At 42.3% G+C, this 24,821-nt stretch overlaps 2 protein-coding genes across 2 annotated transcripts; one reads left to right on the forward strand and one right to left on the reverse strand.

The window, feature by feature from the left end:
* Window positions 1-33: 33 nt before the first annotated feature.
* On the forward strand, window positions 34-2,047 carry brcc3 (BRCA1/BRCA2-containing complex, subunit 3). The gene has a single exon (XM_073478255.1). The coding sequence runs from the start codon at window positions 475-477 to the stop codon at window positions 1,255-1,257; it is 783 nt and encodes a 260-aa protein (XP_073334356.1). The 5' UTR covers window positions 34-474; the 3' UTR covers window positions 1,258-2,047.
* Window positions 2,048-3,067: 1,020 nt separating this feature from the next.
* Window positions 3,068-24,405, reverse strand: LOC141006214 (cilia- and flagella-associated protein 44). The gene is made up of 34 exons (XM_073478362.1): window positions 24,330-24,405; window positions 20,443-20,575; window positions 19,982-20,144; window positions 18,691-18,793; window positions 18,379-18,595; window positions 18,002-18,116; window positions 16,981-17,145; window positions 16,083-16,238; window positions 15,929-15,976; window positions 15,537-15,636; window positions 15,352-15,446; window positions 15,068-15,277; window positions 14,618-14,728; window positions 14,379-14,531; window positions 13,938-14,150; window positions 13,617-13,759; window positions 12,884-13,163; window positions 12,128-12,183; window positions 11,720-11,882; window positions 10,759-10,889; window positions 10,169-10,368; window positions 9,951-10,095; window positions 9,628-9,805; window positions 8,758-8,999; window positions 8,339-8,597; window positions 8,002-8,205; window positions 6,703-6,898; window positions 6,496-6,603; window positions 5,888-6,018; window positions 5,654-5,761; window positions 5,075-5,276; window positions 4,634-4,794; window positions 4,252-4,386; window positions 3,068-3,352 (listed from the first exon to the last, which is right to left on the reverse strand). The coding sequence occupies exons 1-34, from the start codon at window positions 24,403-24,405 to the stop codon at window positions 3,068-3,070; spliced, it is 5,385 nt and encodes a 1,794-aa protein (XP_073334463.1).
* Between the last annotated feature and the right edge of the window lie 416 nt (window positions 24,406-24,821).

Genomic DNA, 24,821 nt, shown 5'->3' on the forward strand with positions numbered 1-24,821 from the left:
TTGGCTCTCTTTAATATGATGCTCACCTGGGGTTACACCATAAACACTGTTAACAACTAGAATCAACTGGAAATTTATACTTTATTTTTAAAAAAATCTGTCAGAGGTTATACAAAACCATGTAACAATGATGTTTGTTATAAATCCTGCCCTCACTCACACACACAACACCTATACTTTAACACACTAACAGTCATGAATCATCAGTGGAGTCTTATTTTGTCCTTGTATGATGCATTTACACATGACATGGAGGTGTAGACAGACAAACATCCGGTCACATGGATTGAAAATAACTAAGTTTTTTTTACAACACCCGGAAAAAAAGCGGAACCTTTGGTGAGTGTCAGAGTCACACCACCAACACGGAATGTGTTGGCGACGTACGTCGGAACACGGAAGTGTAGCGCCGCTCCTGCTTCTGTTTATGTTTTCGTCCTCTCACCGAACAGAAAACCTAATTTCACCGAAAATATGGCCGTGAGCGCGGTGCACCTGGAGTCAGACGCCTTCCTGGTGTGTATGAATCACGCGTTGAGCACAGAGAAAGAGGAGGTGATGGGTTTGTGTATCGGAGAGGTGGAAACAACCCGAATCGTCCACATCCACTCCGTCATCATCCTCCGCCGCTCGGACAAGAGGAAGGACCGGGTTGAGATCTCCCCGGAGCAGCTGTCGGCGGCCTCCACGGAGGCGGAGAGGCTGGCCGACATCACCGGCAGACCCATGCGGGTGGTCGGCTGGTACCACTCCCACCCGCACATCACCGTGTGGCCCTCTCACGTCGACGTGAGGACCCAGGCCATGTACCAGATGCTGGACCAGTGCTTCGTGGGCCTGATTTTCTCCTGCTTCATCGAGGACAAGAACACGAAGACGGGCCGGGTGCTGTACACCTGTTTTCAGTCCGTGCAGGCGCAGAAGGGCTCCGAGTACGAGCGGGTGGAGATCCCCATCCACGTCGTGCCCCGCGAAGCCATCGGTAAGGTGTGCCTGGAGTCTGCCGTGGAGCTGCCGCGGATCCTGTGCCAGGAGGAGCAGGACACCTACCGCAAGATCCACAGCCTGGCGCACCTGGACCCCGTCACCAAGATCCACAACGGCTCGGTGTTCACCAAGAACCTGTGCAGCCAGATGTCTGCGGTGAGCGGGCCGCTGCTGCAGTGGCTGGAGGACCGGCTGGAGCAGAACAAGCAGAGCGTCGTGGAGCTGCAGCGGGAGAAGGAGAGGCTGCAGCAGGAGCTGGCTGCTCTGTGAGCCGGGAGGACACTGAGGGTGGACGAGGACACTGAGGGTGGACGAGGACAGTTCTGAGACCAGCTGGTTTTCTGTTGAAAAGGCTGAAGGGACCTTCTGTTTTGCTTGTTTCAGCTTCTTTACTTTTCTCTCAGCTTCCAGGAAGGGCTGGGTATCGAACCTCAACATTTTTTGTACCTTGTGTTCATAATATGAACGATCAAAAACTGTTCTAAATGTGTTATTTTAAGAAAAGGTTCTTGTCCAGCTGCAACATATAACTGTCATTAGCAAATAATTGTCCCATTATTTTCTGTATTACACAACCAATCATTTGGTCTCTAAAATGTCCGAGTGAAATATTAAAATTATCACTATACTATCACTGGTGGTGTTGCGTGATGTGATGGAAGACTATTGCAGCCACCCATGATGGAAACGAGGAACGCTGATGGTGTAAAATTTGAAGCGGTTTATGGAGAATGGGCTGAAACAAGCAAAAACTACAGCTGGATCAATGAAGAGCCTCCCTCCCTGTTATAATCACTCTGAATCAGAGCCAGCTGAGGTGTGAGTGACAAAGAGAATGTGCCTTTGGACTAATGAAAATGTTATTGTAGATACTGTATATTAGGGTTATTGAATGTAAAGAATGTGTGGGCGCCTGCTGTTTAACACCTGTTGTAACATTTAATGCCACTGATTGACTTTGGTTCACCCTGTTTTGCTGTTGTGGGTCAAAGATAAGGTTTGGAAAATGTACAATACAATAAAAATGTAAAAAATATTTAATAAAAGGTTATTAATTCTTTGGAGTGTTGCCTTTGCACATTTAAGGGTGGTCTTAGAGAATGCAGATCACATTCTGACTCGTTTGTTTCAGAGAATGTTACTAAAATAGATTGATGCTAAATTTCAATGATCAAAACTAGTCAGAAATCAAAGTTTGGCAGAAATACACAAGAATGAAAAATGTCTATTTACATAGTCCACCTCTGGCCTCTGACACAGCCTTTACCACTTCATCAAAGTACCGAACAGGAGGGAGAGCAGGTTTAGAGAGCAGGTTTACTGAGACGTGACATTGAGAAGTAAATCTTCAGAAACTGGGTTTGATCCTGTGTGTGAGGGCTGACCCTAACATCATACAGCTATTGAATCTCTTGTTTCACTCTCTCATAGCAGGCTGGTTGTATAATGTTTACAGTGGGAACAGTATAGTATAATCGATCAACTGCATTCATATTTTCTTTAGTGATTCAACATGTTAGATTGCTTTTTTGTTCTTGTCATTTTTTGCCGAGTTAACTACTGAAAACCTGGGCTGGAAACATTGTATCCTTGCTTAATAAATTAAAGGGGAGCATTCTACAGTGTTTCAAGTCCTTATGAAACAGTTAAACTGTATCCACCAGATAGACATTTAAAATTCTAAGATGTTGAAGTTAAAGTATTTAGGATCCTCGGTCTACAGATAGCCGACACCAAGAATTGATCACAACACTCTACTTTTAGTATCCCTTTATTCGTTGCCTGTTTCTTTTCAAGATTGATTTTAAAATGTTAATAATTACTTGAGGGTGATGTGAGAAGAAAGGTCATAGGGGTCAAAAATATCAAATGCTCACATTGTAAAGACCAGTAGAAAGCTTTCAGTTAAGACAAATACCTCTCATTTGAGACTTTGAATGAATAAGCACAGTAGTCAAAAAACTGAAGTATATTCAATCAATTTAATTTAATCATAAAAATAACAATAATTCACAAGGAAGTGCTGTCACTGAGCAGAGTTCTCTCACAAACTGTATGTGTTTTTCTGGTGTGTCCTCAGTTAATTAGCTCCTTGTTTGATGGGTGACTGTTGTGCTTTAAGCTGTTGGGAAGGACGACCTGGTCCTTGTCTGCCCGTGTGGGTGTGGTGTGCCTTGGTGAGCAAAGGGGTGAGCCGGTTCTTCGGGGCCAGGTTGGGGGGCAGGACGTGGACCCCTTTAAGGGAGAGGTGGTAGATCTCTCTCCTGAGGTCCTCGGCCTCCTGCGATTGTGTTTTCACCAGCTCCTGAAGCCTCTGAATCGCCTCCTGGTCCACACGTCTCCTGTAATCCTGGAACTGTTGGCCCTGAATACACACAAACAGACAGCTGTGAAGGCATGCAGTGAACAGTCTGTTGCATGTATGATGGGTACGATGCTGTGTAAAAGAATTCCCCCCCGTAAATAATAAAGTCTAAGTCCAAGAACAGGAGGACAGACAGACTGACAAACACAAACAACACACACACGTTCATACACCTCATCAGTAGAGGTGTAACCGTACATGTATCCTCTTGATTCATTCGGTACAGGATGGTCGGTTCAGTATGCACCTTCCTTGTTCAGTACACCTGTGACCAGCAGCATTTCTGACATTTGTGTTATTCATGTTTTGTTTTAATCCTCTTTACTTACTGGCAATGTGAGTATTTGAGTGTTAAAGGGGCAATACGTAGGATATGACCAGAAATTCTGTTAAAAACATTCCAAAAAATGAATAACATCGTTCACAGAGTGTGAAGAAACAACAGTGCTGACTTAACGTCAAAGACGTCTATGTACTGTGTTGCAGAGACGTCTACTGAAGCATACTCACAAGCTCTTAAAATAACTGCTGAATCTCTCTACAGACGGACAAAGTTAGCCATTAACTGGTGAGGAAAATGGATAATGGATGTGAAATGTGTTTGCTAAAACGTTAGCAATAACCACTTAATTAGGTGATATATCAGAGCACTGTGTCATCTGTTACAGTAGCTTGTTCTTCTACCCCTCATGTAAAAAAAAAAATCAACTGTCGCCCCCTGCAGGTTCAGGAGGTACCTGAAATTCTGTTTTGACAGAGGCTGTTACTGGCTGCTTACATGAATCAGACCTTAAAAAGCCGATATAACCAGTGTCATATTATATAAATTATATTATGTCTTAATAACATTGTGGATCCAAGCTTTGATTAATGTTTTGTATAAAATGAAGAGAAATAACCTTTTTCTTTTGCCTCGCGTTGAGTTTATTCTCCAGTTCTTTCTTTTGGTCGAGGAGCCTCGTCATGCTGAGGAGACACTCTGTGTTACACCTGGTCACCTCCGTCAGAGCCTGACGCGCCTCGTCTACCTTTGCCTGAATGTCACACACAAGCAGACACACACACACACACACACACACACATTCAGAAAAAAATATCAACAAACTTAAACTTATTCCAAAATCTGAGTTGTTAAAAAAAAAGAGTCTTAAAACAATCAACGAGCAAAACAAGGCAGTGGTTCAGATGACTCACACTCGCCAAAGTGTGCGCACACTCACACACACAGAAACACACACACACACACGCACACACACACACACACACACAGGGTCAGCATACATCCCACTGTTTGATTTCCTTGGCGTATGCAGCTTCTCTGAGGAGTTTCTCCTGCTTGAGCTCCTCCAGCGCCCTGCTCCCCGACAGCGTCATCAGACCCTCCAGATCCACCAGCCTCCCAAACTTCATCATCATCTGCTGGTCGCACTGCTTCTCCAGGCCTACAGCAGCACACATAAAGACACACACCAACACACAGATCACTATCTAAGAATGTCACATATTGGCACTGTCAGTGATCCCACAACCAGTAGGAGAGGTTTGCTTTGCAACCCTTCGGTAGAAAGACTTTCTCTAACAAAAATCTGGATTTGTTTTCATCTGTTGTATCTCATGAAACATCTGACACATTGTATCTCACACATCATCAGAGGTTTCAGGTTAAGCTGGTGCTGAGCTCGAGCTCTTCTAGGATGGTATGTTGGCTTGTACAGAGCTTACCCTGGATCTTGGCGTCCATGTACTTGCGGTCATGAAGGAGCCTGACGTGCTGCTGGCGGGCCTGACAGTACAGATCTCTCTGCTCGCTCTTCTCCAGGCTCAACTGATCGGTGCGCTCCTGTAGCCGGCTCAGTTCTGTCTTGTCCAGCAACAACGCTGGGCTCAGGTCAGATGGCACCGAGCCATTACTGACAAACTCAATCTGGCAGACAAGTGGAGATGTGGAAGGAGCAGAAAGGGACAGAGAGTAATTGCATGAGATTATAAAATGAGGGAATTAGACTGGCACCAATTACAGGATACCATTCCACTGCTCTGGTTTCTGGCTAATCTGGGCTTGTTTTTTCTTGAGATCTGCTCAAAAATAATGATAGGGTTGTGTGGTTGTGAATTAGGCCTCTTTTTCACCTGTCTATGCTTTCTTTGGGCTTGAAACACCTGAAACAGCTTGGAACACCTCCAGTGAAATATAATGGCAGAAAGGCAGTCAGCGGGAACCAATGCACAGCACTATAAGAGCTTTTAAACATTCCTAATGACATCAAGAATTCTCCTCAATCATCAAAATATTTGATTTACCTGGTTCAGTCTGAGAGGAACCACCACGTCCAGTTCATTCATTTTTTGCTGTTTGTCTCTGTCCATGTCGTCCTCTGCTTCCTTCCACCTGCTCTTTAAAGATTTCTCCTGCAGAGCCGAGAAAAAAAAAAAACCCACACACAAACATCAGGATGTGAGACAAAATGAGCACATGGTAACATAAACATGAGTGTTGAAAATGAGAAGCCAGAATGACGAAATGCTGAGTACAACCTTCTTGACGAGGGTGTCACACTCTGTCTTCAGAGCTTCAGCACTCTTCTTCTTCTCTGCCAGCAGTTCCTCCAGGTCCAGCCGACGCTCACGCAGCTGCAGTGTTTCCTTAAACAGGTCGGGATCACAATCTGAGACACACACACACACACACACACACACACACACACACACACACACACACACACACACACACACACATACACATTCATACTTACAGTTAAACGAATATAATAGTAATATAATGTGACACAATAAACACAGTAGCTACAGGCGGGCGCACATAAGTAGGTTCATCCATACGTGAAGTATGCATGAACCTACTTCAGTTCAACATTCGTGATGAGAAAAGATGCAGCCAGGCTAAACCAAATTTAGGTAGTTACCACACATTTATAGAGATAAAGGTAATTATTTGGCTTTTTTTTCAAATCATATCTTCTCACAGCAGGTAAATTGTAGATGGGTGAAGACATTTCTTCTGGGTTTTATGTTAAATGCTTTGAAACATCCTGTAGCACCCGACTGCGACACAGTTAAGAATTAAAAGTTTCCACTTCACTGTGAAAAGTGAAAGATCTGAATGCTTTCTCTCCCACAATACTGACTTGGAGGGCAAACACTGTCGTCCAGAGCAGCTTCTTCCTCATCTGTATCACTGTCATGATAGTCACCAACATCCCAGTAATCGTCTTCATCACTTTCCTCCTCTTTTTCTGCAAACACACATTTGGATCATGAAGGACAGAGGGACAAACTGACACACAGACAGCATTGCACATTGTACATTGTACAGTTATGTTCCTTCACCTCACCTTTACTTGCCGTTTGCTCCTTCTTCTTCACACGTTTGATCTTCTTCTTGAAGACTTTGGTCAGATCCTCTTCAAACTTGTTCTCCTCACCCAGCAAAGCCTGGAAGGCAGCAGTCACGGCCTTCTTTCTCTCCTCCAGCTTGGCTATCTCTCCCTGTGTCAGCTCCAGCTCTTCATTACACTCCTCCATCTTACTCTGTCAGGAGAGAGAGAGGGGAGCATTGAACATAGTACATGAGGATCTATTAACAGCCATCCGAGGAAGGAAATCACCTGCATTTACATACACACACATTGTTATCGTGCTTACACAGCAGCACCTTCAGTTGCCCTGTCTGTCTCTATATACGGGATGCTTTCAGGCACAGTATTAAGTGTAGGTCACCTGTGTTCTGGCAGCACTCAGAGCCCATCACACAAATTTTCAGTATCGTGATATAGCCTAACGATATAGCATAGAATATAATAGCATATAGCATAGCATATAATATATAAATATGCATTGGCTAGCATTTACAAATGTATTGTGTGATTGGAACGTGAGCCAATACGCAGCCTGTGGTGACACCTGAGTTGATTAAAATGTAAATTACAAACACACACGAGACAGACAGATGACTGAAAGACGATTGCAGAGAAGGTGGACCCAAATGCAGAAGAGGGCAGGCAGAAAGTGCAATGGATGAAGATTTATCCGGGATCACACAACAGATGACTCGACAAAGACTGAACTAAAGATTGGACTTAAATACAAACTAAGCTAACAAGGGGATGAGCTGCAGGTAGAGTGAGGTGGAGAACACATGTGAGGGTAATGAATGGAGTGTTAAGTAAATACTGATTTGATGTCATTTTGACTGATGGCATAGGTTTTAACTTGTGAGAACTACTACTGGGTGCACCAAAGTCAGACTCAAATTCTCCAGTGGAGGTACCAACAACACAAAATATTTCATCAAGTGGAAGTCCTGCATGCAAAATCCTTCTCAAACAATCAACAGTTAAAGTATAGAAACTGATATATTATCACATAATATGAGATTGTTAAAAAACTGATGCATCCATGTAAAAGCTCATCACATGTTTTTATGCATGATCTTAATCTGAAATGCAACTAGTAACTACAGACAAATGCAGTGGAATTAAAAGCTTTGCATTTAAGTACAGTATCTGATCAGATGTACTCAGTTACTTACCACCACTAAAATTCTTGTATCATGTCGAAAAGGTGATCTTGAATTGAAGTGAAACCTTTTGAAACCTATTGTGAACATCACAGGTAGAAAAACTGTCTCCCACCTTTATGTTGCTCTCCTCCTTAAGTTGTTCGTTGAGCTTCTCCTGCAGGCTTTCCTCCTTTCTCTCGAACTCCTTGAGGAGCACCAGCTCCTGGTAGAGTGTCAGCTGACAGAGGTCGGCCTGCTTCAGCTGCCAGTCCAGACGCAGCTTCTCATGATGCAGCAGCCGGAGCTTTGCATCAAACTCACACACTGAGGTCTCCATCTGATCATTTAAAAAAACATTACACATTAAACATCATCCTTTTGAGATGTCCGGTAGATTCCAGGAGATATGTTTTAACGATTACACATTCAAAATGTTTTGATCAAAGATTCATCATTTCAAAATAACAGACCTGCTCCAGCAAACAGTCCTGCTCGTGCAGCAGTCTGATCTCCTCCTCCATCTGGAGCTCCTCCTCCAGGTTGCTCAGCTCTACTCCTTCCTCCACAGCCGTCTCTTCTTCTTCTCTGGTTAAAGATGAAGCTGACAGGCTGGGAGTCCCTTCCTCTTCTCTCTCCTCCTCTTTTCCCTCCTCTCCTTCCATAAGTTTCTCCAGCTGCTCCAATAGAGTTGTAACTCCCTCCTGCTCGTCTTGCTCCATGGTCTGGAGGCTGTTTGAGAATAAAAAAAACACTGAGAACAATCTGGGGCTCTTGCTCTGTCATTAGCTTAGCTGTGTAAGATGGGTTTAAGTCACATGATCACTTAAACTCCAACTTTAGTCTGCGTCTGGACTTGGTCTTGGATCAAACTAAAACCAGGTTCCTGTACCTCTTTTCCCTCAGAACCTGGTATCGCTCCAGGGTGGCTTTGCTGTAGCGCAGCCTCTTCTCTGGGGTTTCCTCTGGTAGTATATTGGGCAGGTTGGGTGGAGGGCGGTGGAGATGGGCTGCAAGACGCTGTTGGACCCTCTGAACCTGCTGAGCCTGATCGCGCAACTGAGACACCAGGCGAACCTTGGAGTCCCGCAGCGCCATGATCCGTCCATTCATCTCCGTCTGCTTCCCACGGATCTGAAGGGGTAGATGGAGTTATTAAATGAATCTGCTATTCATGCAACTAATGTTCTTTTCATCTTCAAAGTAGTTTATATATATTTTTTATTTTAATGATTTATTCTATTAACTTTCTGAAAAGGGAGAAATGCCCATCAGGTTTCCAGACCCCAATTTATTTTGTTTTTATTTTATTTTTGTCTGACCAACAGTCCAAAACCCGAAGATATTCATTTTCCAGTGACATAAAACTGAACCAAAAAGCAAATCCTCACACTAGAGAAGTGTTTTCTTAATAAATTACAAATTGATCGAAATGAATACAATTTCTGATCAAATAATTAATTAATCAACCAAATTTAATTCTCTTCCTCTCTCTTAAGAGGAAGAGACAAGTATAATTTCACATAAAATCTTGCCTCGTATAGCTATTGTACTTTCAACTATAATGTTATTTTCATTATGGATTCATTGGTTGATTACTGTCAATATTACTCAATTATTTGTTTGTGAGAAATACCCATCACAGTTTCTTAATGGTGACGTTAACAAATTGTCACCCAAGATAAAAATATGAACATGAGACTGAGCACAATAAGGGACCTTTAAGATCCGTATGTGTGTGTTTCTGTGTGTTTGCATGTACATTTTCCTCCAGGCCTATCAGCTGTGCTCTCTTCCTCTCAGTGTTCATCCTCAAGTGTTTGGGCACCATGAAGTCTTTGGCAGACTTCAGCTTCAAGTCCCCTATGTTCTCTTCGGCTTCACGTATGGCCTGCACATCCTGTGGATCCTCGCAGTCCTCACTTGGCTTCTCTGCATAACTGAGAGACCAACAATCCATCACAGTTTTACACCAGCATCACAATAGTTACAGAAGAACACAGGAAACACGATGAGCATGAAAGACAACACAGAATGCCACTTAAATCTAATTTGAGCCCAGTGAACTGAGGTGATTATTCTCACAGTTGGGCCCATTCCTGCTTCCTCTTCTCTATCTTGGCTCGAGCTTGTTCAGCTTTCTCTGCAACCTTTCGGAGCCTCTCAAGCTGCCGAAATCCGAGCTTTATGCCTGCTGGTCGAGCCTTCGGCTGGCGCAGCACCTCCTCCTCTGGAGTATACACACAGGTGACAGGTCACACATGTCTTTGACAGGTGAAACGAACATACAGACACTTTCTTACCTTCTAATTTGCTGCTGTCATTTGCAGGTTCAGCTCTGGATCTTCTGAGTTCTGGTGCAGCAGCTAAATCTCTGTCAGGTCTGCTCTGATGTCTAGGCTGGGTTGAAAGCTCGGTGAGCACCGGCAGATGGTAGGTGGAGACTCTGTGGTCGGTCCTGATTGCGACCACAGTGACCACGGCTTCCAGAGAGTCCCTGAACCTGAAAAAATGCAGGTGAGTGTTTCATTCTGGAGGCTGGCTTACTTCATCTCTGAACCTCTACCAACTCCAAACCTCAGTCAGGTAGAGCATTTAAACTCATATATACATATTCAGTGATTTTAAAGAAGGGATGATGGTTTATAAACATTATTTTATATCCAAGTATATAATTACCCACACAAAACCATGCAAGAACACGTGGAAATACCCAACCTGTCTGACGTCAAAAACCTTTCTGTTTCACTATAAACTCAGCTGAAACATGTGCAGTAAACTACAAAACTAAAACTTATTTACTAAAGTCTTAACAAAAGTTTCTAAATAAAATGATTAACATACCATAATTATTGTGTGTGTGTGTGTTTGTGTGTGTGTGTTTCATCAGTACCAGTCCTGTATTTTGCTGAGTGCTATGTTGCAGCGCTCCTCCTCCCAGCCCATGTGCTTCCTGACCTCCCTCACTCGCTGGGCCTTCACCCTCTCTACCTGCTCACTGAAACGGTGGTCCAGCTGCAGCTCCTACACACACAAACACACGTACACACACACACACACACACACACAACTGAAGACATTGCATTTACATACATTCATTCCCTGGAGACTTAATCCCTAATCTCCCTATTGATAGTATGTCTGACAGTAAGGGCAGAAACATGGTCCATGCAAGTAGCTGAGTTATCTGCAGTCTGAGCATTGCAGTCTGCGGGCACTATAACAAGTATCACCAAGAGAAAGCTGAGCCCTTCTGTTTGGGTTCACTTCTGCTCAAAATGACCACTGCTAACCAGTTTGATAAAGCTTTAGCTGAACATGTCCATATGTATGGCCATATATGTGATATATATTTATTTTTGTTTTCCTCCTGTCCAGTAGATGCAGCAGGACACATTCCTCCACAGCCAACCTTTTTGTTAACTACTATGGTCATGGAAATAATTTGAATGCAGTTTTGAGGACTGACACTTGTTACCTCCACCTGTGCATAAGAGCGCATGTTTACCTAAACCCTAGCTTAAGTTAAACGTGTCATAGGACATACACACACTTGCAAAAAAAGGTAGGATCTTCCACCTCAAATAAGTAAGCCATGCTTCCAAATAATAATATTTGTGCCAACTGAACAGAGCAATAATGGGATTTGTGATACCAGTCAGCCTGTGGTGACCGAGAAGACAGCTGTGGGCTTCTGTGGGCAGTGAGATCTGTAGTGGTAGTAGTTCCTGGTTTTGGGTGTGTCTTTTAGTTTTATTCTAAAACTTCACTAGATACAGCAGCTACAATGGCAAAAAAATACATTAACACTCAAACTGGATGACTGTGAGTGGCCCAGCTTTGTGTGTCTTTACCTGAGGTTTCAGACGAACGTGCTCCGACAGACTCTGGTTGTTGTTCAGCAGCTGTTTGAACTTCTTCTGGAGCTCAGCCAGCTTCTTCTGCTTCGCCGCAATCTTCAGCTCGGCCTCCCGACGCAGACGGTCCTTCTCCAGCTTCTGCTTAGCTGTCTCTATACTGGAGGGAGTTAGGGGTGAGAAAGTTAGATGACATAAAACTTTCATGATTTTCTTGACTTACAGTGATACGATGTTGCTAAATGTCTGAAATCCCAATAAAAAATACAGAATAAAATACTGTTCTCTACTGTACAAATAATTTTCATGAATGGAGACACAGAAAGAGACAACAGAGGACAAGAATAGAGTGACAGAGACAAAGAGGAGGACCAAATTATTCCTAAACAAATTATTCACAGTCACCTGTAGGCTGCTGGGTCCTCAATGTCCTGGGCTAATGCCTCATTCTCAAGACCAACCTGTTATCGGAACAACATGTAAACAAGATATTTCTATTTCATCGTCATTCAGCTACAACCACCCCTTTGACCAACCTGCACTATACTGTCCATAAACTGTTGTGATGACAAACATGTGACAGCTGTGACAGTTTAGACCTCATTCAAATGCCTGAGACCTGTAAACGGCCGCATGAACTGTAAGATTCCTTTTAAATTAATTTTAATCTGGATGAAAACCTAAAAATCTGGAAAATATTCATAAAAAAACAACAAATAATCCATTAAAACAGTCAGTACAAACTTTTTAACAACAATCACCATCTGCTCCTCTGTCTATGGCAAATTAAGTAGTTGTAAACCCACTGGCTTACAAAATGTGCAAACTGTAGTGTTGTTGTTTGTTCCTGAATGAAATACATAATGGCAGAAATATGTTGCAAAATATTTTTCACGTTGCTCACACTTCACTTGCACTCTGCCTCGCCTGGTTCATATTGGAAGAGCTCATTGGTTGGCCCAAGCAAGGCACCAGGTTTCGAAAAAGGAAGAAGAATGTGTGGAATAAACAGGTACTCGGGTTCTGCTGTATCGATTTTGATCATTAGCTTTTAAACTGTCCACAATGAGTCAGTATTACAGTATTATAGGAGTGTGATGATAAACCAGTGGACTGACCAAACACTAGGAAAAATAAAATGTTGGTAATATGTGGACTGACCCGGGGTGAAGGAACCTTGGCCCTTTTCCTCTGCAGGCCTTTCTGTAGCTCCTCTGGAGGGAGCAGGCTGAAGGAGAAGATGTTCCCGTCATCTCCCGCCGTCAGCACAAAGTGGTCGTCGTGGCCACAGCAAATGTGCCACAGGTGCCCGTATTGGTTGTCGTGGACGCTGAGAGCCCAGTAGGCCTGCATAGAGGTGAGGCTTTGGTCGTCAGGCTGCAGGGGGTAAACCCTGATGCAACCTGAGTGCATGCCGCAGAGCAGCAGCTGTCTGTTGGAGCTACGAAACAGCAGGACAGGCAAAATTTACACATGTAAAGTTTCAATTCTAAAGTTTACCTCTTAAAAAGTTAACAGTCTCCATGTGATGACTCTTTATAGTTTTAAAGCTGCATTAAATGATTTTTGGCCACTAGGTGGCAGAAAAAACTCCTGTTTGCTCTGGTCGACACCAACTAAGATGAAAAATATCTGGGTTTTTAGCTGCTAAATGTTCCACTTTCTTCACCAGCTATTGGCCATCTTTGTCTGTCTGCCTGCTGTTGGTGGTGTACGGTGGGTTATCAGAGCTTGTATGCTGAAAATAGCTTCCTGCTACTGTTGAAAACAGGGTTGATAAGAGACTGAACTGGGCAGTAAATGTGCTGTGAAACCAAAACTATGGGCTAAAAAGAGGCAAAATTCAGTCATTTGATCCATTGCTGATATAAAGAAAACTAATTTGGTAGTTTACCTGAAGGTGATGGAGCAAATAGGGTCCTCGTCCGCATTCTGGATAGGCAGGAAGTCAAAGGGCTCATCCTGTCTTTGTTTTGGGTCCTGGTCCTGCTCCTCAGAGAACTTACAGTGATACAAGAAACCTGAGTCGAAGCCTCCCTGCAAGGGAGAGACAATGGAGAAATACACCTTACCTAATATAGCTTCACCATCTCATGTTCTGTATCTCCCAGAATGCCTTTTGACACCCCGAGGAGGAACATCATTAAGTTATTCTTCTAAACTCTGGGGCTGGGTATCATTTGAAAATGTTGTTTCTGTGTGTGTGTGTGTGTACCATGGAGAGCCAGAACTGTCCAGGCTGGGAGTAGAAGCCACAGTAGAGAGGACTCGGAGGGTTGGGGATGTAGATAGTAGGCAACTCTTCCTCTTCCTCCTCCTCTTCTTCCTCTTCCTCTGCATCCAGCTGCTTTGAGTCTTTCATCCTCTCTTCTCTCTCTTTCTTCTTCTTCTCCTTTACAGCGCAACGTCTTGCGATTTCCTCCTCTCTCTGAAATACACAAAAACACACAAATGGTCTGAAACTGAAATGGAGTTAGTTATCATGCAGCAATCCTCCCAACACCAGGAAATAAAGGAGAGAAAAATATTTGAATGACAGACAAGTGTAGAGAGGAGACCAGGAGCCATTATGATGCAAATTACAAACAAAGTCATTAAAAGGTGTGTGTACTATTAAAACCCAACAAACTAAAGTGAAGGCAGACCAAGCTCAGACCTTAATTTGAGATTTAATGCTCCTGAACCTGAAATATCTGCTGGGCATTTCAGGCAGCTGGAAGGTTTTGGCCGGCCTCTGGGCCTCTGGATCAGGACTCTGCACCTCGACCACGTGTCCATTCTGACACAGGATGAGCAGCCTGTTTTCACTCTGGGTAAAATGTAGAAGGAATCAGTTGAATCAAAAATGTTTTGTCAGAGACATTTGAGTGGAAGTGGGTCGGCGACCAGACTTACATGGGAATGAGGTGACCACTCCAGTGCCTGCACCGGCCCGGGAACCTGGACAAAGCCGATGGGGTTGTATTTTTCTCCGACAGTGAAGAAAAACACAGTGCTGTCTGAGCTCTGGGCAGGAAGATGGTGGTGAGAGGTCAGAAAGGTGAAATGAATGAATTTAGATATCATCAAAAGCAGGTTGTGAAATCCTTGTGCTTTTATTACTCCTTGCAAAGTGCTGTGTGATGGAAAAAAAGCTTTTTGAGTGCATAATTGTCAGAAATGACAGAGTTTAACCAATGAAATCCATGTGTGTTTAATGATGTTATGAGATTGAGGGCAAGGCAATAGCAAGAAAAGGCACAGTCACAACAGTGTGGCTCATGAAAGTAAACAAGCATTTTGACAAACAGCTGTTTCCTTTGGCTTTCATAGACAAAATCACAGTTTTCCCAGAGACGGTCTTACCCCCGTGGCTAAGATCTCTCCATTTCGCTCATATGCAACAGCAGTGACTGGGGCATTATGGGGTTTGAAGGCCTGTTTGAGGCGCAGCTTGGCATCTCCTTTGGGGTTGTGCCCGGTGACCACATGCAGTCTCTGAGGGTTGTACAGCTCCAGTAGCCGGACCACACCGTCCTCAAAGCCTGTCACCAGTAAACCTCCACTCTGGTCAACCTAAAGACGAACATCAGGTCAGTTTTCTGTCAGTATACATCGTGTGTGGTAGCATGATACATTTTCAAACTCACCAAAGGTGGAGCCCAGCGGACAGCAGTTCCACCCTGATTGAAGCGACTGGTGGTCAGTTCTCTTTTTGCCAGGTAGTCAAAAACTTTGACTGAACCTGGAGAGCAGGGGCAGACACAGACAGAGTCCCTGTTATAGTGTGTTTGCATGCAGTATGTGTGCAGCCGTGGAAATGTGTGTGACTCACGGTCGACAGCGGTGGTGGCCATCAGGTGGGATTTCCTCGACACGTCCAGGCCCTGGATCGGCCCGGCGTGGAAGGAAAACAGGCACTCTGGATCAGGAGTCTGCACAAACAGGACACACATCAATGTTGTTACACACTCATCATTTATTACAACATGTGGTGATACAATATGGTTTGCAGTATAGTTTTTTATGAGAAAATCCATGATTGTGTAAGGAACCCCTATGGATGTCTGCCAGCCTGTCTATGTAGAAGAATCAGTTCAGTCTAATCATAAGGACTAAACCTTGACGTAGTGTTGATACAACTGTAGTACTTTGCATCATTAAAGCTTAGGTAAACAGAGACTAACTTACTCACTTAATAAAATCTAAGGTGTCGGGGAAACTCACTGTGTAAGTGAATGAAAGGTCCAGTTTCCAGATGGCTCCGCTGGAATCCTACAAGAAGAAAAAGTTTAGAGATCAGGTTGGAAGGATTGTTCAAGGTGAGATTATGTATCCCAATTGGTTTGAATGGGTAATCTTTGAACTTTTGCCCTCTGACCTGAGCAAACCAAATGTAGGAGTCGGGCACGGAGCTCTTCACCATAGAGGAGAGGCACACATTGTGTCCCACCACCATTTCATTCAGCGGCTCCATCTCAAACCTGCTGCTGTCGCTGCTACTGTCAGCAATGTCAATGCTCTCAAAGTCCCAGCCCTGCAGTGGGCAGAGGGGCGGTTACAAAGTCATACTGATTGTATTGAAACTTATTACAGACAATATCCATCCAGATCATTACTCCTGCTCAATTAGGGTTATTAGGATACCAAGCAGGGTCAAAATCTATCTATATATTCTAGACACAACCTCTTCAGATTGCAACCTGTCACTCACATCAAATACATTACTCATAGAAAGAGGTTGATATGGCAAGTAACATATCTAAGGGATAAAAGGAGTGCTGAAGCATCTGTTCAATAAAGTTTTCTGTCCTCAAACTAAGCAGCTCCTGATTCAGTTGCCCTGAAGAACCCTGTCTCAATTAGACATCTTCAAGGCTGTGAGGAAAATATTGTCTAATTCGATATATATCTCACTTTGTAATCACTTTTTTAAACTAACTTAATTTTTGTATTTTCTTTTATTTCTGCTGTATTTTACATTCTTCATGTTCTAAATGTTCAAATAACTGTCAAATTATTTCGGTTTCCAGACAACAAAGACAAAAAAACCCCAAGCAATAATCCTGCCGCTCTCTTCAATCTCTGGTTGCTTTGGGACTTTATCTTGAAATTTCCAGTATTGACGCAACAAATATCTAAGAAAGTACTGTGAGACAGTTAACATTGTTGGTTTTTTCATGTGATTTACAACACTAAAAGTACACAATAATGCCAGACTTATTCTTTAATCCTTTAAATTTGACAGGCACAAAGTTATGTTACTGGCAGTATCTTACCCGGACCACTCCATCAGAGCCAATCGTCATCAGCTGTCCATCTTCTAGGGTAAAAGGCTGGACAATCCCAGCGTGACAGTTCCGTCCCTCCTTACGGCAAATCTCCACCTTGATGCCGTTCGCCTCCCACAGCAGCAAGTTGCCCCAGGCTGAGCCAGACACCACCTGACGGGGGGAGACGGAGTGTGAAAAAATATTTTTGAGCTTGAAAGTCCTCCCAGTACATATATCTTACATATATTTTTATCAATGAGTGCTCACAAAATTTGAACATCTCTGGCAACTGGATATCTCGATCTGCTGATCATGTAATGCAACTGAAAGCTCCAGAACAGCTACTGTGTGGAACTTATATATTAAATAAAAAAATAAATAATTTTTCCACAATGCTACTATTTTCCAAACCTTAAGGTCTAGATCTGACTTCGGTCTATAATTTCTTGTCATTGTTGCCATTAACGCTGTCACCATTGCTTAGGCATATAAATTATTATTTACTGCAACATTTTAGATCTGTATATTACCAATCTATGTTGTACCCATGGTAGTGGAATAGCTCTTAGGGCCCAGACACAGTGGTCTGTATTTGTCATTTTAAAATGGAAACCAGAGCAGCGTTTTTTTTTTTTTTTTACACCACTCTCGCTTATTTTGCCACTTCTGATCAAGAATATGGTAAAAAGTTGCAAATAGTACTGGTGAAGATTCAGATACTACTACAAACAGCGCTAAATTTTCCTTCTAGTGCACTGATTGGCTTAGCTTAACAGCCAATAATAGTTATTTCTCTCACTGACAGGCTCTGCTGCCAAATAAGCCACACGTCCTCCACAGGATGAATCATGATAACTTTGATGATCACATGACTTTGCAGCGGACGTTAGCACAGTTGTGCCAGTGTATGGCCTCACAGAGCCACTAACATGGCTGTACACTCAGTCTTGTCTGATACATTTCTGGACCTTCCTGACTTGCATACAAAAAAAATAGTCTAAGTGTGTAAGAATAGCAGGGCACAGACCTTTCCATCAGGAAGTCCCACGTAGCCCTCAATATCAGTCGCTGTAGTGTTCCCAAAATGTCCTATAAGACCTTGCAGTTTCATACCTGTGAAGGTGCCTTCCATTTTCCAGAACCTGATAAAGAGAAGCAGAGAAGATTTTTTTTCACCATATTTGAAAAGATAAACATATTGTATTTAATATCAGTGTATTCATTCATCTTCTGATATCTGAAGCCATTTCTGTGACCACTGTGGTTTTACATACAGACTATCTCTTGGCTGGGAGCAGTGATTTCCTGGAGTCCCCACTAGTTGCCGGGCAATCCCACAGTGACAAGACTCCAGGAAGTCACTGCTGCCAGTGAGGTTTTAGGAGGATTCAGTGTGTCCTTTACTTGATGTGTCCAGATCCTGATGATGTGAGCAGACCCGGGTTGTATGGGGAGAAGCTGAGTCGGTAGATGTCCTGAGAAATTGCCTTGCAGCTCAGTTTCACCTCCTCCTGCTTCCAATCCCACAGCGTCAGCATGTAGTCGGGTGCGCTCCCCACACTGGCCAGCAGCCTCCCATCACTGCTAAAATCCACACAGCTATACGCCTTCTCTGTACCGCCTACAGACACGAAGGTTAAAACATGATCATCAGTAAAACAAAGACTTAACATTCGAAAAAAAGGGCTCAACTCAATGCGTCCTTGTCAAATTTACCTCTGAGGATGCGGTACGGCTGTAACGAGGGATATTCATAGACTATGATGTCAGGGTAGTGTCCCTTTTCGGCTACAGCAAAGTACTCCTTGCAAGGGTGTGCCTTCACACACACACACACACACATACACACACCGAAATTAAGACAAAATATTTAAACAATATTAGTAATGTATTTTTGCTCCAAATCAATGTGGAGAATATTAATTTATAATAAAAAAAGCATACATAGAACTCTCTACTTCAATCGTGAATATAACATTGCATAAAACGTACACTGTAGAAGGGATACAATAAAGCAAAGTCTCCTTCTCTCCTCTCATCTCTCTACTGTCAGCTAAAATAATAAAGGTCCAAAAGATGATACAAAAAAGAGTCACACCAGTGATTTTTCATATTTCAGCTCCTGAATCTGAAATCATATAAACAGTTCTGCTTTCAAGTGCAGGCTTGCATTCTCTGTTTTTTCCAATAGTTACAGTAAGCAATTGATTGCCATTCATTTCCATACAGTATAAAAATCTATCATCATTCTCTTGCAACTTGTTTGAGTCATCTATAAGCAATTTATCACAGTGAAGCCTGTGCACATTTCTATCATAGTTACATATCATTTTGTGGTAGTGCAGATTGTTCAGGTCAATCTGCCTTTACAGAAGTTCTTAAGAAGAACTGCTGATGGGTGACGTACTGCGAGTTGGGCGGTGCATGGTTTTGGCTCGGAGTGGACTATATTTGATCGGCACACCTTGTTTTAAGGTTTGATCAGAGTTTTTTCAGGCTCCCTTTTCTTGATATGTAAACAATATGATGGCCGCTTCTGGTTCATGATCTTTCTATATTCCAGTTAAACAGTACACTAAAATATGTTTCTGAAAACATTTCAGAATTTCTTGATCCAAAAGAGAAAGAGGTAGGGGTGATAATACTCTTTGTGTCTGTAGATGTGAGCATACAAAACGTGGAATAAGAATCTGTAGTTGAAACAACTGCCCTAAAATCTGACACACGACACACGACACACAACACGTCATCAAACATGTCACCTCGAGACCTGCTGGCAAAGGAGTGGGGGACTCTGGGTGCAAGCAAAAGAAGTTTAACATTGTTTATTTGCATATACTACCAAACTTAGATACAAAGCTGGTGGAAAATTGGCGAAGTTCCTGTTTAAACCAATAGCTGATTAAAACAGTGAGGAAAAATAGTCCAAAAAGCTACATACACTACAGCATGGTCGCCAGTGTAGTGTAGGTCTATGCTATGATCATTAATAAAAAAAACATCTTACCGTGATGGAGCCGATTCCTCCTCCACTGCAGGAGCGGAGGTATCTCTGCTCCTTGGTGAAAACATCCAGCAGGATGAGCAGGTTTCCTGCTATAAAGATCAGAGTTCTGTCATCCAGCAGCTGCAGGTTCCCCCTGCGGCCACTGTCATAACCAAAGGAGTGACTGAGTGCAGGATGAATTAAGGGTCAAGATCAGATTCACTGAGGCTTTACACAAGATATATTTTTTATTTTTTTTTTATTTTACAAAAGCTCTTTTTATAATCATTATTACAATTGCTTGTTGACCACAATACATCTGTATATTTATGTTACTAACAACACTATATAACAACATTGTATTAATACTGTATTGTTATTATTATGTCTTATATCATATATTCAGTTTCCTGGGGAGGTCGTTATTATAGTCAGTCCAAATGCTGATCATAAACCACTTTTAACATTTTTAAGAAGGATACGAGAGGTGCAGGAGGTTCTCTGGGATTTCAGAGTCAGGTGTGATGAACGGTCTGGAGCGAAGCTCCTCATACTCGTAGTTCTTCTCTGAACAGAGCTGCTTGTCAGATTCCTCCTCAGCCTCCTGCTCCATCACTGGGTTTTCACTGTCATATCCTGCGAGAGAGAAAACATTTGACCGCAGCTTTCAGTCATCAAATATTGAGCGTTTCCAAAACTTTTTAATATTGCATCTAAAAGACAGTAAAAAAAACATTATTTTTATTCTTGTGTATGATAGATCAGGGGCAAGGTTACTAATGTCAAAAAAATATTTTTATTTCAGATCTTTTATTTTCAGACCTGCTGGTTTAAATGTGTCATTGCCAACATATCAACTGACATTTCAACTTTTTTCATGTCTGCTTTTACTGCTACACGTCAACTCAGTTTCATTGCTTTTAATTCTTATTTGACTGAGAATTCATCTGCTTTCAGTGGGTGTAATCCATCTGACATGTCTTTAAATGCTTACACTGAAACTTCATTCATTACTTCAATTTAACTGCTTTAACTGGTTGTGAATGCTGGAGGCACATTTTTCAACGTATTCATTCCATTCAAACACCAAAATGTTCGTCTCAACTAGGAACCGACTGCTGATCGCTACAGTGGTTCTCCGGAGGCAATCGGACAAAAACTTTTGGCTCGGTGGGCTTTTAAATGACAGGAACACCGACCAACTGCCGCATTAAGTCACATTAAACTGAGAGGAAAAATATCTGGAGGCAGGCAAAGACATCCACTTTTCTGAACTGCTCCACGAGACACATTTTTGACCATACACACACAATAATTTCACAAAGTGCTCACAAGACTCTCATAGTTTCTACCATTTCATTATTTGAGTGATAGCAGTTACTGTTTTTGAGGGAGAAGCATGATAATGTGAGGAGAGCCTTGGCTAAAATCACTATTAAATCAACTCTCGCAGTCCGTTACCACGACCAACTTGGTTACCATCACCGTGGCAACCGAGAACAATTGGGCCAACACAGAGAGACAGATACACATACTGAAAAAACACACAGACACATAAATGCATTCAAATATGCACATGTGAGCATGCACACATGACCACACATGTACACACACACACACAGCCAAAGATGCATGCGTAAGCACGGACTCACACGCACACACACACACATACACACACACACACACACAAATTTCCCAACATTTTAACTATATTTCACTATTATATTTCAAGCCAGAAACTCCATTTAAATATTTAAATGTTCCAACTTTTCAGTCCCATTGACAGTATTTGATTCATTCTCACTGTAACATCTCTTCATACGCCATCAGCTGCTTTTCAACACAAATTCAAGCAAGCATTGCAGTTTCCATCCTTCATTCTCGCCCAACTATTAGGAAGTCTCCAGACGAGACTTCAATAAATTAGAGCCACCAATTTAGTTTGGCCCGAGCTTTTCAGCGAACCCTACATTATTTCACAGTTTTTAGATATTCTGGACATTATTCAAAGTTTTCAAAGCCAGAAATGTGCCTATGGCATCAGCCCCTCAAAAACCTTAAAATATTCAACATATTTAATATATTTTTGACATTATTCAAATTTTCACGGCAGTGCAATGCGCATTCAGGAGAAAAGCAAAAGCTCGCTGAGAGAACGGTAAGCTGCTGAGACACATACAGTACAGACAGTCCACCACTACACAATAAAATACCATAAAATATACTACCATACTATAGAGTTTCTGTTTTGTTTCCATTTGAAGCCTTTGGGATTTTGAACTGTAGGGCTATGATGAGGATGTCCAGCCTCTTCTGATGCTGATAGGACTACAATACTGAGAAGACTTAAACTGCAAATTGTTAATGCTGATTTTATCCTCTAAATAAGACAAAACTGCACTTCATATCTGCTTTCTTGTTGCAGGTGTGGGCAGTGAATGTCTGCAACAAAACGAGGGGAAGCCATACCTCCTTATTTCAAGTCAGTCACATTTGACACAAATTTTTTTAAGGTCCAATTCGTACATTGTCTGATTTCCTAGTCTCATTCCCAACTTTGCAAACACTTCCGCTTTCGGATTGTAGGTCGGGTTGGCCGCCATTTGACCAGTTGGGAATGAAACTCAAAAATTCACTTTCTTTCAAGTGGACCTTTAAATTACAGTGGTTTTACATATGTCTGTGATATTCTGATGGGTTTCTAAAATTAATATTCATGACTCAAACCTACAAAAATCCTAAACTCCTCAGCCTTGCGCAGAAATACGGCAAGATCCATTGAGAGAAGCATGAGGACTTTTCTTGCTCCAAAACACTCTCTCCACGAGAGGTGGTGATCGAGGTTGTTCCCCGAGTCCTTCAGGGATTCTGAGTGCTTCCTCAACGCCCCCTCTTGAACATGCCATCCAGGAGACAGCGCAATGTCTGTTGAAGTTTCAATGGCCACTTTGGATCAGGTATCCTCTGCTCTCTCAACAGTGGAACATCAGGCCACTTTCTAACACTCGACCAGGTATGACATGGTCCAGTCTATCCAAACAAAGGTCAGACAGAGGCACCTGCTCAATGTTCTTCTGGACAGAATCGAGACCTTCGCTCCAGTGTTGCTGAGCAAGATTGCTGATGTTGCAGCGGGACAGATTTGTGAACTGTTTCAGCCCCAGAGCCTGAAAGTGTTGGCTCATCCTGTCACCAGCTGTTGAACCTCCTGTCACCAATAGGATGGCTTCAGCTGATTGTCTTGAAGCATTAAACTAAATATCACTTTAAAAATAAAATGATTATGAATATGATTTTTAATGCAAAGTATTGACTAAACCCATAATATTACCCATAATTAGTAAACAATAAATTACAGAGAAACATGTTGTGTCTAAAAAATAATCTAGAAAGGGAAGTGTGCACATTGTTTCTATATTTGTCTTTGTAAGAGGACATATCAGGGAATATAGTTAAGCCACAAAGCAGAACTATTCATTAAAAGATGCTACATTCAAAATGTTACTTAAGTATTATCATGAAAGTGTAATCGTGGTATCATAAATAAAAGTCCTCATTATGCAGAATGTCCACCTCACTTTTATTTTGAGGCAATTCCTCATTTTACAGATCTGTAAACATTGTTTTTTTTTAATTTTCTAGAGATTTTCCATAAAACAACGATATTTATCTCATAACACAGCGGCCCATATTAAGAGTGTCATGAGAATATAATAACTCTGGCCCTTTGCGTAGTGTAATAGAGTGCTGCTGCTGCGAGTGTACTGAACGTAATACGTACGTGTGTGTGTGTGTGTGTGTGTGTGTGTGTGTGTGTGTGTGTGTGTGTGTGTGTGTGTGCACTGTTGGTGTGAGGGGGTGGACATCAGCATCTTCAATCTAGGTCCCTCCCACATCCTGGATTACTTGACTATGTCACAGGTGTTTTTGACTCCCAATCATATTTAATAAAATTTCTCATATACTGAATGTAAGAGGTTACGTGTGTGTTTGCCAGTGGATGCACAGATGAGATACACTCAATGTGCATATTTGTGATTGAGAGACTCTGGAACAGCCTGGACCTCAGGTTGGCTACATTTTTATACATTCTGGACATTATTCAAAATGTTCAAAGCCACCAATGCGTATTTAGCATCAGCTCTTTAAGAACCTTAAAATATTCGACATATTCCATATATTCCTGACGCAATTTAAAGTTTTCACAGCCAGCAATGGACATTTGGCGTCAGCTTCTCAACAGGCAGCATTCACAACCAAGTTCTTCACAACTTGCCTTCTCTGGTTTCTATTTCAACTTCCTCAACTAGCTAGGTTAGTATTAATGAAGGACTTTATAAGTGGCGTTACATGTGCTCTCTCGTGTTACCTTCAGTGTTGTCCTGTGAGGCTGTCTGTGTGCTCTCAGCCTCTTCACCAACAGGGGCTGTTAGTTCCTCCGACATTTCGCTGTAAGCTAAATCATCTGCTGCTCAGGTGTTAAATCTGTAAAATAAACATGGGGATGTATTATTCTCAGGTATTTACAACTTCACCTAACTGACGTTGAGCTTTAATGGCAGTGAATGTGATAACAGCAAATAATAGCAATTACATTTTCAGTTATTCCGTTTCAAACTATACAAAAGCGTATTTACCTTAACTTTGGCTCGTATTTAATGTATTTAAAAAAATGGCTCTGCAATTTTCCTTCTCCCCTAGACTGTGTCAGTTTGGAGGCGTTACCAGGCAACAGGGAACGTCTCTCCGCTGCAAAGCCTGCTGGTTAATGTGGTTTTGAAGCCTTTTTGGCTTCATTGTAGTTGTCGTTCTTCACCTTGGCATAAAAAAGACAGTCCATTTTACATAAATTGTATAAATT

Source organism: Pagrus major, chromosome 12, assembly GCF_040436345.1.
Source record: "Pagrus major chromosome 12, Pma_NU_1.0".
Classification (NCBI taxonomy): domain Eukaryota; kingdom Metazoa; phylum Chordata; class Actinopteri; order Spariformes; family Sparidae; genus Pagrus; species Pagrus major.

Bases quoted from the DNA above. Each gene is read 5' to 3' on its own strand.
- LOC141006214 (XM_073478362.1), bottom strand. From the start codon at position 24,405: ATGTCGGAGGAACTAACAGCCCCTGTTGGTGAAGAGGCTGAGAGCACA. The intron at 16,239-16,980 runs GTAAGATACTGC...TGCCCACTGCAG, and splicing joins GCTCTGATGGAGTGGTCCGG to GGCTGGGACTTTGAGAGCAT. The intron at 9,000-9,627 runs GTACATGCAAAC...CTACCCCTTCAG, and splicing joins TGATAGGCCTGGAGGAAAAT to ATCCGTGGGAAGCAGACGGA.
- brcc3 (XM_073478255.1), top strand. From the start codon at position 475: ATGGCCGTGAGCGCGGTGCACCTGGAGTCAGACGCCTTCCTGGTGTGT.